The following is a 13,553-nucleotide window of genomic DNA, read 5'->3' on the forward strand; positions in this document are numbered from 1 at the left end:
TGTTTTCCTTTTTCTGTTGTAGGTGAAAGAGTGATAGAACGAGAGTGATGAATGCTTAGGAGTGATCCCTCACTACCAGAAATGCGTTAAATACCGAAGGCTCAGTACCGACGACTTTTTTTCCTTCGGTAAATTTGATTTACCGAAGGCCTTACCGAAGGGCACATGAAATGGTGATTACCGAGGGCTTATACCCTTCGATAAATGGAACTGACTTTACCGAAGGCCTTTAACCGTCGGTATAGGCCTTAATGAAATCAGATTTAGGTTTCCCTCTCCTCCCTTTCTGCCAGATTTAGGTTTCACCACCACTTCTTCCATTCTCTTTCTTCCTCTGGTGGCGGTTGTGTCGGACAAGGACGGCGCGGTGGCGAGCCGGGTGGAAACGGAGGCCGGGACCCTGGCAGACCGGTTGAGGTTGGGGAGCTTGACGGAGGATGGGTTGTCTTATAAAGAGAAGTTCATTGTGAGGAGCTATGAAGTAGGGATCAACAAGACTGCCACTGTGGAAACCATTGCTAATCTAATGCAGGTCTTTGACTTTGATCTGTTCGTTCAATAGGGTGATTTGGTTTGATTTGATTGCTTCATCTTGGTTGATTGGGTTGCTGATTGGGATTTTGAGCATCTGGGAGTTTCTGGTTCATGTCTGTTCGTGCACGTTTTAGATTGGGAGATAGTTTTTTTCNCTTTCTAAGTGAAAAAGGAAGATTTTTTGCAGTTGGGGTTGTTTTTTATTCTNTATGATTGATGTTCTAAGTACAACTTGAAGATTTATAGTTTTTAGTTTTGCTTTTTGTGCCGATGTATAAAATACCCTGCTTGGTGGGTTCTTGTTTTTTTATAAAAGCTTAGTTTATATACTCTAATTTAACATAGATGATTTCCACAGGAGTGATGTTGTTGAGATAGAGACATGGTATCAAGGAGAAGGAAGGGTTGGAACAAGGCGAGATTTTATAATGAAAGACTTTGCGACTGATCAAGTTATTGGAAAGGCAACGAGGTGAACATTTACCTTCCAACTGGATGTTGTGAATTGTGACGCTTTTAGATATTTCACCACTCTTTGATTTCTGGGAAACCTTCCAACTGGATGTTGTNACAGGAAAATTGTTAACAAGCAGTAGGATATGCCTTCATCATGTAGGATGATATCTCANCACTCTTTGATTTCTGGGCAACCTTGTACAGGACCCATAACCTTGTACAATAATGTATTTGCTTGTGACTCAACACAATTGTTATAATGAAATTAATAACTTATTAATTTTTAATTAGGTAGTGTCGGTGGTTATGGTATTAGGAGCCCCACCAAAAAGCCTCCATAATTGCACACAAATAGTATTTGCAGCAGGATCAATTATTGCCCTCTCACATAAGTAGTAAATAAAATTGCAATGTCGGCAACTTTAAAAATGGTAATTACCGAAGGCTTTACCGAGGGCTTTTGCCCTTCGGTAATTACCGAAGGCTTTCGGCCCTCGGTAAAGCCTTCGGTAATTACCGAGGGCCAAAACCCCTCGGTAATAGTTAGCGACAAGCTATTTACCGAGGGCTTTTTGGCCGTCGCCGGGCCCTCGGTAATGGGTCTTTAGCGACGGCTTATAGTGTTTTCCGAGGGATTTTGGCCTTCGGTAATGCCCTTCATTACTGTAGTCTCCTCCCCCCTTTTCCCTTTCCTTTTACTGTTTTGTTTTTCTTTGCCCGATTCTCCTCCAACAATCCAGACTATCTCTACCAAAACCAATCCGCCTGCCAATGCTGCTTGCCACTCTGCACTGCCACACACCCGCAACACTCTCCCAACCAAAATCTCTTTTGTTTTTTTCAATTTTTCATCTTTTTCGTTTTTTTCACTAAAAGACAAAAATAATATTCCAATCTATTTTTCCTTATCTTTTCTTTCTTTTTTTTTTCATTTCTTTTCTTATTTTTTTTTATATATATTTTTTTCAAATAGAAAATAAAATCAAATCTAATAATAATAAGATAGCTAAATCAAATACCAAAAAAACTAAAAAATAAAATAAAAATGAAAATAAAATAAAATAAGACAAAAACAAAAACTAAGTCCTATTATTCAGTCACCCGGACAAAATTGGGTGTTGACACTCGGAATACACAAAAGAGTAGAACAAGTAGAAGTAAAGTTGGGTATGACAGGAGAACCCAAAATCTAATCACGGTCATGGGAGGAATCATCAAAGAGTCCGTATAATGCTAACAACATGAAGAACTTTCATCGTTGGTCCAGTTCTTCAGCAGGAGTGGAAGCAGGAGGTAATAGCTCATTAAAATCATGAAGGAGGACATGAACTTTACCCAAATATTCTGCCATGGGACTAGGATTGCATGGACCAATAATAGTGAATAGATCCTGACAAACACCATAAAGACGCTGGGTGTCATTCGTGTATAATAACTTCGCTTGTGCCCGTACTTCTGAACATGTTTCATATGATCGAAACATTTGTTTCAGAGAAGAGTGAATGGTGGACTTTATGACGATGCATAACTGGGCATCAATTTTCATCCAGTGGGAAGTATCCTCTATGGTATCACTAGTCACATTTTTAGTAAGGGGATCTACATACCCCTGACTCTTCAACCAAAGTTTGATGTTGGACGCCCATGTTGCATAATTCGTGCCATCTAACTTGTCAATGGACAAGTGTACATTCACATAATTGGTGTATATTAGGGAATCAGATGAGGCACCAGCAGAAGAAGATGAGGCACTAACAGAGGTGGTTGTAGACGAGGAAGACGCCATGGAGAGGGAGAAACCCTAAAAATTCAACGTGTTTCGATTGACGCAACGACCACAGATCCAGGAAGAGGATGAGGAGGCGATTCAGATGGAGTGGTCGCCGGTTAATTCTGGAACTCCGGCAGCGGCTCCGGTGGCGGCTCCAGCGAGGCTCCGACGACTGCTCTGGCGAGGCTCCAGCGATGGCGGCGGTGGCGGCAGCGGCGGCGGTAGCGGCTGCGGAGGCTGCGACCGTGGAAGAGGCTGGATCAAAACCTAAGCTCTAGATACCATATGAAATAGTGTACAGATGAGGAGAAATCTCCCTTGTGTGTCTTTTGCATACACATAGGGTTCTCTATTTATAATAGAAGAAATATGGGCTAAGCCCAAATACAAATGAATATGTAAGAATAAAATAAAATATAATAAGAACAATGTTTCCCTAATAAACATATAGGTACTATGTTTCCCTAGTTAACATAAACACAATATGAACTAAATATAATATCTCTAACATAATGTAAACAACTCTGCAATAGCATCAACTTTGCACAATCTTGTCATTTGATGTAGCTTTGCTAGTTTTGCCAAAGTTGGTGGCTCACCTTGCATTGTAATGAGTTGTTTGTCCAAATAAAACTTTAAGGATAGGGAGGTATAGTCACCAATGTTTGGTCCAGTAATGGCCAACCAAGCAGCACTTAATATCATATCAGCACCAGAAATTGGTAATAAGTATATTGGACGTTTAAGTGTATGTCCTTGCACCTTATCTTGGACTTCCTTGATAACCCCTTTGGTAGACATGGCATTTCCATTTCTTACCATTACTTACAGTGATGACATATCCTCAACAGGAAGCTTAAGGCAATGAGCAATCCTTGGTTGTAAGAAATTATCAGAACTACCACTATCTAGTAGTATCTGAATTGTCATTCCCTGCAATGACCCTTGGAATATCATAATTCCCACACTAGCAACACCTTTAAAGCATTAAGGGAAAGATGATGTTCCAGGTTCTGTTCTAAGCCAGGATTTTCTTTATTACTCTGCTCCTCCTCTTCCTATTCAACTTGAAGAAATGTATATTGGCGATTATGACACTTATGGTTTGCTGTGAATCGCTCATCACATGTGTAACATAACCCTTTTCCCCTTCGTGACTACATTTCAGCAGGGGATAGACGTTTAACATTGATGGTTCTAATGTTTTGGGGAAAAGGTCGTTGATTTGGGGTATGGCCATAGCCAATGTCCGGTATGATCATCCATTTCTTAGCATTAACATGTAATGGTTGAAGGTAAGTATTTATGAAAAGAAATACAAAATAACAATTAAGTAATGTTTATGAGGTAAATAACAAATACATGTGATCGATCGTGGACAATCAATGAATAACATAGTTCTTCCAATCGATCGTAGATTCCTAATAAATTTACGTATTCATCACGCCACTGAGTTAGCTCTTCATAAAGTTGATGTTTGATAATGGACCATGCCTCTTCACCTAGACCCAACAAAGCAACAATGCATTGATAATCGCAATGACCATTGACAACAACATGAACAACATCGACAATGTATGGATGACAGATCAGATGAAATTGATTTAACATCAATACTAGCCTTCACGCAACTTCTTTCGGCTTCGATTTGACTTGTGATTTTCATGAAGAAGAAGGCTCTGCCCTGGAATGAAAAATTTCAACGTGCTCAAAATATGATGGGTCATGTTTCGTAGACCTCTCATGTTGTGCAACTTTAATCTTCTGTGCACCTTTTGTCTTCACTTTATGCCATGGAGCAACCATATATGTCATCTCTGGGCAAGAAATTTCTAGCATCTTCAACTTTATGTTGACTTTTTCACCAATGTCAACGCTTTTGAATCGTTTCCATACCAGTTGAACTTCACGATCAAGGTTAAACTCTGGAAGTGATTCAGTACACACAATACTTGAAAGGCTTAAACGAGTCCAAATAACATGTATTTCACCGAGAGGAATCATTCTAGGCTCAATTCGTGCTAATACACAAGCACATGGTAGGCCATACGTTGATCTCAAAATGCATCCACAACGAGCATTGTCCAAACCTATTTCATTCACTCGCTTAACTTCACCGACAATAAGTCCTAGAGCGTATCGTGAAACACGTCGAACAAGTCTTCTATATCTCAATCATTTATAAGCATCACTCATTACGTTAAGACTTTTTTCAAAGGACGCTCTGATATTATTATGTTGTAGGACAATGACGTTATGCATAGCATCCCAACATGAGCATAGGTCTCCCATACTAGACCTCAATAATCTCTTCAGGTTGTAGTGCGTAAACTCAACCTTATCACAAAACACATTAATACTATGACAACAAATATGAAATACATAAGTCAAGAAATTAATAATAACAATTACCTGTTTCTTGTAGTATTGCCTAGATGCATGACTTTGTTCATTCACGCCTTGACGAAGTATGCCTTGTATGGAATAATCTAGGTACGGTTCACATAATCAAAAAATAAAGGCCATGCAGCAGAGGCATACTCAAAACGATGAACGTAAGCACCAAACATCGACTGGTCGTCATAGTCCATCACATTTTGCCACACTTCCATCAACACATCCCATGCCTCAACATTATCCACTGACATCTTGCATTTCGCTTTCACATTCTTCATAATGTGGAATGTACAAAGCATCTGATATGTCTCATGAAACACGATGCTAATGGCATTTATCAAAGCAAGGTCTATGTCAGTGACAACAACGTGTGGACTGCCCTCTGTTGTCAATAGTAATACTTTAAACATTTCCAATGTCCAAGTAAAATTATTTTGACGTTCACTTGAAAGCAATGCAAAGGCGGATGTGAATGTCAAACCAAGTGATGTGACTCCAACGATCTCAAGCAACGGAAGATGATATTTGTTTGTCTTGTACGCCGTATCCATTAAGAACACAATATTAAATGAATTGACTAGGTGCATTGAATCAGGATGTGTCCAAAATAGGTCGCTTACTACATTAGAATCGTCCAAATATCTACTTCTCTATATGTATTTGTCTCTATATAACAATATCATCAATTGTTGCATTTCAGTTCTTGACCCTCTCAAAGATCGTTTGTAAGTGTATCTCGCGTTATATATTTGTTTTATAGTCGTCACGTTATCTTCATTATGTTCTTTAAGAATCAAAAGAATATTTGAGGACTTAACTTGACTGTTAGTCATGTCAACAAGAATTGATTGTTCAACAACATTTAACCTCCCCGCAAAAGGATGACCAACTAAAGTCTCTGCTAATTCATGGTTGTGATAGCCTCACATAACCTTTAACACCCAACCTTGTCCTTTAGGTTTACCCCTCAACCTAAACAGACACTCACATTTTCTTGTGCCAGATACACTAGGCTAAACATCTGGCTTATACTTCCTATACTTCCCACTCCTTTCACAGCCTAACACAATGAATGTCTTTCTTCCAGCTTCACTAGCTGTTGTGTCAGATCTTACAATCACGACAACAAATCCAAGCTCGAATGCAATCTTTCGAACCCATTCAATCAAATTTGTGCGTGATGGGAATATTTGATTAGTGGAAAACTTATCTGTGTAATCACCCCTACCGACTTCGTTTAGAAAAGAAGAAAATTTTGACATAAAATCATAATTCATTTGAGAATCTAGAAATGGATAGTTTTCCATTTTATATAGTTAAATACAACCTACATTAAACATTAAAATTTTAAATTTTAACAAATAACAAATAAAAAATTAAGAAAAGCTTTTAAAATTATAATTAAATTTACCAAATATAAACATCTTCTAAATTAAATCAAATTTTAAAAAATTAACACATAAAAAAATATATACAATAAAATAAATAAAAAATATTTTAAACTAAATAATAAATAAAAAAATTAAACTTATTCTAAACTAAATAATAAATAAAAAAATAAACACCATCATTGTGGTCCTAGACTCATTCTTAACTTATTAAAAATACAATTTTCTTCTTTATCCTTCATTTTAATTTTCTTCTACCATCTAACCTGAGAGCAACACCCCTTATTTACCCAAATACTCATTTATACAATACCCTTTCATGCAACCCGAGACTTTGTCTTCGCTTCTCCTACTGCTTTTGCAATACCCCGAGACCATGAATAATATCCTATCAACATATACCCCATAAATATCACTCTCACTATCAAGATATACTCCTCAAATATCGCTCTCACTATCAACATATACTCCTCAAATATCACTCTCAGTTTAGAGAGGCTTAGATAAAGTTTATTATGAATGCAAATCCAAATCTATAAGAAACAGAAACTAAAAGATTTTCGCAACACAACATTCATTCTATCACAATAACACTGGCAGCAAGGGACAACAAAAAGGAGAACTATGCACAAAACATCACAGAACATCGAGATTTAGTACAAAATGGGGAGATTGAAATAATGTATGCAGAGAACATCCATTAATCATAAGCAAGCATGTCAAATACATAGGGAGGTTAAAAAAAACTATGCACGGCAAACACAAATGAGGCACCCATAAACCACAGTTCAAGTGGTAAAAATAAGGTATACATAATAAAACCACAATTCGAGGTGAGCCACCACTGAACCACACTTCGAAGTATGGTTATGTATTTCAAGATGCACAGTAAAACTGCACTTGGAAGTGCACCTCCACTTAACCGCAGTTCGAAATGTGGTTATGATTATTAAGATGCACAGTAAAATCGCACTTGGAAGTGTGCCACCACTTGACCAAATTTCGAAATGTGGTTATGGATTTTAAGATGCACAGTGAAACCGCACTTGGATGTGCGCCACCACTTAACCATAGTTCAAACTGCGGATAGGGTTTTTAAAATGCACAGTGAACCCACAAATTGAAGTGCGCCACCAGTGAGCCACAGTTCGAAGTGCGGTTACGGTGTTTAAATATTAAACTAACCTCTCGAAGAGCTTTTTGTGACCACCTTCTTCCTCGTCCAATATCCATAGCACCACCAACACGCAACATAACCACTACACTCTATAACCTATCAACTCTCAACCCAGAAAACAATGAAACAGCGAAAAAATGCTATTGCAAATGAAAAAACTGCAAGATGGAAAGGGGGTGCGTGCATGCTAGGGTCTATACAATCAGAAAAGAAGTTGGTGGTTAGGAGGATGGTTGGTAGTTAGGACATCATTAGTTCTGTTTTGACTTTAATAAATGAAGGCCAAATATGTAAATTTGGGTGTAGGGTTAAATAGGTGAGGTGCAGGGAGCATCCTCTTGACACTACAAGAATAAGAGAGATATTCATAACAATAAGGAATTTAAAACATTTTTTTATGTCCGTTATTTTAAATCGGATATAAAAATGTACCATTTGACATTGATTGTATCAATAATTAATGTTGAATGTTACTCTTGAGATGGTAAGATAGAAAACATAGAGTACATTTAATGTGTCAATTAGTAAGATTGACAAATTTTTACATTCATTTGACACATAGGACAAGGATAAAATGGTTATAAAAGTTTAAAGTTTTGTATTTTTTCAAAAAAAAAAAAAGAGTAAAAAGTAAGAGAAAGTAATATTAAATAAATGTAAAAAATTTATGTGTGTCAAAATATTATTTTTCCAATGAATATGAAGAAGATCCTTTTCGCCTTTCTTTCTAAATCATCTTCTTGACCTTTCTTTCTAAATTATTATTATATCCACTATCTTTTCTACCTTTTCTAAATCATCTTTATATCCTACGACTTTTAAAGTTCATTAAAGTATTTACAACGAATAATTTCTTTAGAAATATACAGAAGTCCTCTCGAAAGATTGACAAAAGCTATGAAGTAGTTATTAACACTATCAAGCCACTTTTCTATGTGAGAAAATCAACTTATTGAGAGATAACGACAAGCACATCTTAATAATTTGAAATAAAAGTCAAATATGTGGTAAATTTGACACACTTATATTTTGAGTTAGGACGGTGAGTTATACAAAAAGCATCAGATAGTAATTGTCCTCATCCACACTTCCCTTTTCTATGAAAACAAACACAGAACAAGTTAAAATAAGCACCTACCTACTCTCCACCTTTATTAATATATGCTAACTACGGTACGTAACTCTACTTTTGTCATGGTTATACAAAATAGTGTCGTAACTATATTCTAAAGACGGCCTCATATCATAATCCAATATTTTCTTAATACATTAAAAAAACAATATTCTCATGTCAAATGTACAACTTATCGGAGATATTTTATAATGGGAATAATTAATGTGTGTCTTATTTGTTGGTAGTTCTATTAAAAATTTATCTTGAAAAACACTATAATAGATCAAGAGAAAAACTCATCTCACCATTTTTTTTCTCACCTACTACAAATCTAACGAAGATTTAAGTTGAATTAAAAGTTGAATTATGCTATAAATTCATGTCCAAACTCATAACCGTAGCAATAGGTAAAATTAGGAACTTGCCCCCATGGTTCCTTTGATTTATTACTCACTCCTTTTTCTTGCTTTCATTTTCACATTCAAATTTCTTCTACGAAGAAGAAGGCTCGAAAACCTTCCACCACATCCACCAACTCTTCCCATAATCGGCAACCTCCACCTTATCAAACCACCGCTTCACCGCTCCCTCCTCAGCCTATCGCAACAGTATGGCCCCATCTTCTCTCTCTGGTTCGGTTCACGCTTTGTTGTCGTCATCACCTCCCCAACCTTGGTTCAAGAATGTTTCACCAAATACGACATCGTTCTCGCCAACCGGCCACGGTTTCTCACGGGCAAGTACCTCTTCTACAACTACACCAGCATGGGATCCTCCTCCTACGGCGACCACTGGCGCAACCTTCGCCGCATAATCACCATCGATGTCCTCTCCACGCAGCGTCTCAACTCCTTCTTTGAAGTACGAAGGGAAGAAACCATGAGGGTCATGCAAAAGCTTGTTCGGGAAACGTGCAAGGGCTTCGCCCTTGTGCAGATCAGACCCAGGTAAGGATCATAAAGAAAGTGACAAATTTTGCATCTTTCACGAATCTGATACTTCAACCAAGTAGAGACTGAATCGATTGTGCAGGCTGACAGAGATGACATTCAACAACATGATGAGAATGATATCTGGGAAGCGGTACTACGGTGACGACGGTGACGTGACGGACGCGGAGGAAGCGAAGCAGTTCAGAGCCATAATCACGGAGGTTATGTCGTTGCTGGGTGCAAACAACAAGGGAGACTTCTTGCCTTTGCTTCGATGGTTTGATTTTGACGGTTTGGAGAAGAGACTGAAGTCAATCAGCACGAGGGCTGATGCGTTCTTGCAGGGACTCCTTGAAGAGCATCGCAGTGGAAAACACAAAACCAATACCATGATAGAACATCTCTTGACTATGCAAGAAACGCAGCCGGAGTACTACTCCGATCATATTATCAAAGGCCTTATTCAGGTAACACACTACAATTCAACATCATTCGTGGATTCTTCTGAACCTATTCGTAAAAGATACTTGATTGAATTGTAGGGTATGCTTCTGGCTGGAACTGACACAACAGCAGTGACTATGGAGTGGGCAATGGCATCTTTATTGAATCATCCAGAGATATTGAAGAAAGCACAGGATGAAATAGACAACTGCGTTGGAGAAGATCGCTTGGTAGATGAGTCAGACATTCCTAATCTTCCTTATCTTCAAAACATTATCTACGAGACACTTCGATTGTTTTCTCCAGCTCCAATGCTATTGCCTCATTATTCTTCAGAGCAGTTCACTCTTGGGGGCTTCACTGTTCCACGAGACACCATAGTGTTGATCAATGCATGGGCCATTCAGAGAGACCCTCAAACTTGGAGTGACGCTACATGCTTCAAGCCAGAGAGATTCGGACAAGAAGGGGAAGCAAACAAGTTAATTCCATTCGGATTGGGAAGAAGGGCTTGTCCCGGAATAGGTTTGGCGCATCGTTCTATGAGCTTAACTTTGGGATTACTGATTCAGTGCTTTGAATGGAAACGACCAAGTGATGAAGAAATCGATATGAGAGAGAATAAAGGGGTGGCAATGCCAAAGCTAATTCCATTGGAAGCTATGTGTAAAGCACGACCAATAAGCCAGAAAGTTATGCAGCAACTTTCTACTTAAATATCCAATCAATCATGCGTAATTGCAGACTAATGAAGGACATCATCTTCAACTTCATTATCACTTCAGCTACATGGCCGTGACACAGATCCTTAGTATCATGTTAGTAAAAAAATGTGTTTGGTAAGATGGTAAGATGTCTCAAAGTAATTTTCCTTCATACTTTCAGGTTAAATCCGCAACCTACTTAAGTTCTTTTCAATGTCTAATTTATTTATTTTATTATCTTGATACATTTTCCTACTATTTTTATTTTTTTATCTTTTATTATCTATTTTTAATTTTACATATACAATTATTCATTACATTATTTTTAATATTATTGGATTACTTGTTATTTCTTTTATATAGTTTAAATTAAAAAAAGCATTATAAATTGAATTAATACTATAAGAAATGTAAAACTAGTTTAAATTAAGAAATAAACAATTTATAAAAATAATAAATATTCTAAATTCATTAATACTAGTTAAGTTAACTAATTTTAATAAAAATACTATAAGTATTAATAAAAAAATTATCGATTTTTAAAATATAAATATACATGTTGTCTAAAAAACTATATAATATTATTTATATAATAAAATTAAAGTAGTTATATTTTTTTTTATTTTGAGTTATTATCAACTGATTTTACTAAGCAATTCTAATTTAATAATTAATCTGTCAATAGAAACAAATAAGTTAAGAATTTAACAACTAACTTACCGGTTATCTCCCAACTTACAAGCTAATTGACACCAAAAGTTGAATATATATTTGACTTCAAGTTTAAAATGTAAAATTCGTGTTGATTTTAGTCAAGGTTGATGTAAAGTTATAAAGAACTAATCTTAATCATTTTTTTTGTCAAGTAGAGAGTCACTGGAAAGAGTTCATCTTATTAATAAATTACTAAAAGATTATTGATGGTAACATTATTACAATAGAAAACAAAATTATCAATCGATAAAATATGTTATTAATAATAAAAATTAGTTTGTAAAACAAAATTATTAAGAAAAATTCATAATTAAAATTGATAATTATAAATTTTACTAATAGTAAGAAAAATTTAAGCTTAAATCTTCATTTAGTCCTCGTATTTGCGTGCTAATCTCAATTGGGTCATCTTTTTTTTTGTCTCAATAGGGTCCTATTACTTGTAAAAATGAGGCAATTAAGTCCTTTACATTAAGTAATGACTAACGTCGTCTGTCTGTGATGAGTTGTAATTTTTTTTAGCTGTTGTGGCAATATGTATTAAATTAGATGGGTGTCAGTTGTATAATGAAGCATTCCACATGGCAAACATGTGTTATGTTGTTATCCCTAACACTTAACATGCCCTAACACTTAACATTTAAAGCAACCCTCACATCCAAATTGTTTATCTAGTTAGGGAAGAAGAGTTCTGGAAGCAGTGGAAGGTTTGGAAGAAGTGTTCAGTTTAGGTGAGGAAATGTTTGGATCGTTTTCTTCTTGCAAATGCACGGGTTGGGGCTTTCAACAAAGTTCTGCTGGTGGGAGCAGGTTAGGAGCAAAACCCAGTTGTTATTGTGGTTACAAAGCAGTGTTCCGAATCGCGAAAACCTCTAAGAACAAGGGCAAATGATTTTGGGGTTGCCTTAACTTCAAGGTAAGTTCAATGGAAGCAGAAATGTGACTTGATTTGTGGGATTTTTTATTTCGTTGACGAGGGGGTGTGTTTTCTTCTTCTACAGGGTGGGAGTGAAGATATGGGTGGATGCAACTTCTTCCAGTGGTTCAATGAAGAAGTCATTGATGAACAGAATTTGGTGATTCTTGATGAAAGGAGTGCAAGTGCGAGAAACGACGAAGTGGGTGGAAGTATGATGAAGATGGAAGAAAGAGATGTTGAAAAGATGAAATTAGCTTCTTTGGAGAATAGTCTGCTTATTTTGGAGAAGGGCATGAAGGTGTTATTTGGGATGGTGTTTGTTACATGTCTCTTTAACGTAATTGTGATTTCAATGTTGATGAAACTAGGTTGATTTCTTAGTAGAAGTTTATGTAATCTAATTTCATATTAACAACAAGTAATTTTATATTTATAAAAGGTCTTTTGTTTAATATCGTGTTATTTGATTTGTTTAATTTGATATGGGCAGAATAAGTTAAATAAAGTCCAAAAATAACATCATAAAGCAATGGGCAGTTGATATATATATATATATATATATATATATATATATATATATATACACACACACCTAATACGACTTCCTTAATTTGATATGGGCACAATAAGTTAAAGAAATTAGAAAAATAAGATGATAAAGCAATGGTCAATAACCATATGAATACACGTTGTCATTCAATTTCATATAACAAAAAGGCTTGATAGCAACATTGTCTTAATCAATACACCAAAAACATCTGATAGGCACATCTGTCTTATATAGTAAAGTACACCAAAAACAACTGACATTACTTCATCAGTACAAATGAAACCAAAAAAAGCTGATATTTCATTGTTCCTTGATCAATACATGACATTTAAAAGCTGAAACCAAAAAAAGGTGATATTTCATTGTTCCAAAAGAAGCTGAAATATGACTTCATTCATCAGCACCATGCACGTGTGGTGTTTGTTCACTAGGTTGCTCAGCAGGAGGTATTGA

General features: G+C 36.2%; 1 protein-coding gene across 1 annotated transcript; it reads left to right on the top strand.

Moving 5' to 3' along the window:
• The first annotated feature begins 9,230 nt into the window (after nucleotides 1-9,230).
• On the top strand, nucleotides 9,231-11,169 carry LOC106766214 (isoflavone 3'-hydroxylase). Its single transcript, XM_014650962.2, has 3 exons — nucleotides 9,231-9,784; nucleotides 9,870-10,236; nucleotides 10,312-11,169. The coding sequence occupies exons 1-3, from the start codon at nucleotides 9,267-9,269 to the stop codon at nucleotides 10,927-10,929; spliced, it is 1,503 nt and encodes a 500-aa protein (XP_014506448.1). The 5' UTR covers nucleotides 9,231-9,266; the 3' UTR covers nucleotides 10,930-11,169.
• The last annotated feature ends 2,384 nt before the right edge of the window (nucleotides 11,170-13,553 follow it).

The sequence above is a fragment of the Vigna radiata genome, chromosome 7, assembly GCF_000741045.1.
Source record: "Vigna radiata var. radiata cultivar VC1973A chromosome 7, Vradiata_ver6, whole genome shotgun sequence".
In the NCBI taxonomy this organism is placed as follows: Eukaryota; Viridiplantae; Streptophyta; class Magnoliopsida; order Fabales; family Fabaceae; genus Vigna; species Vigna radiata.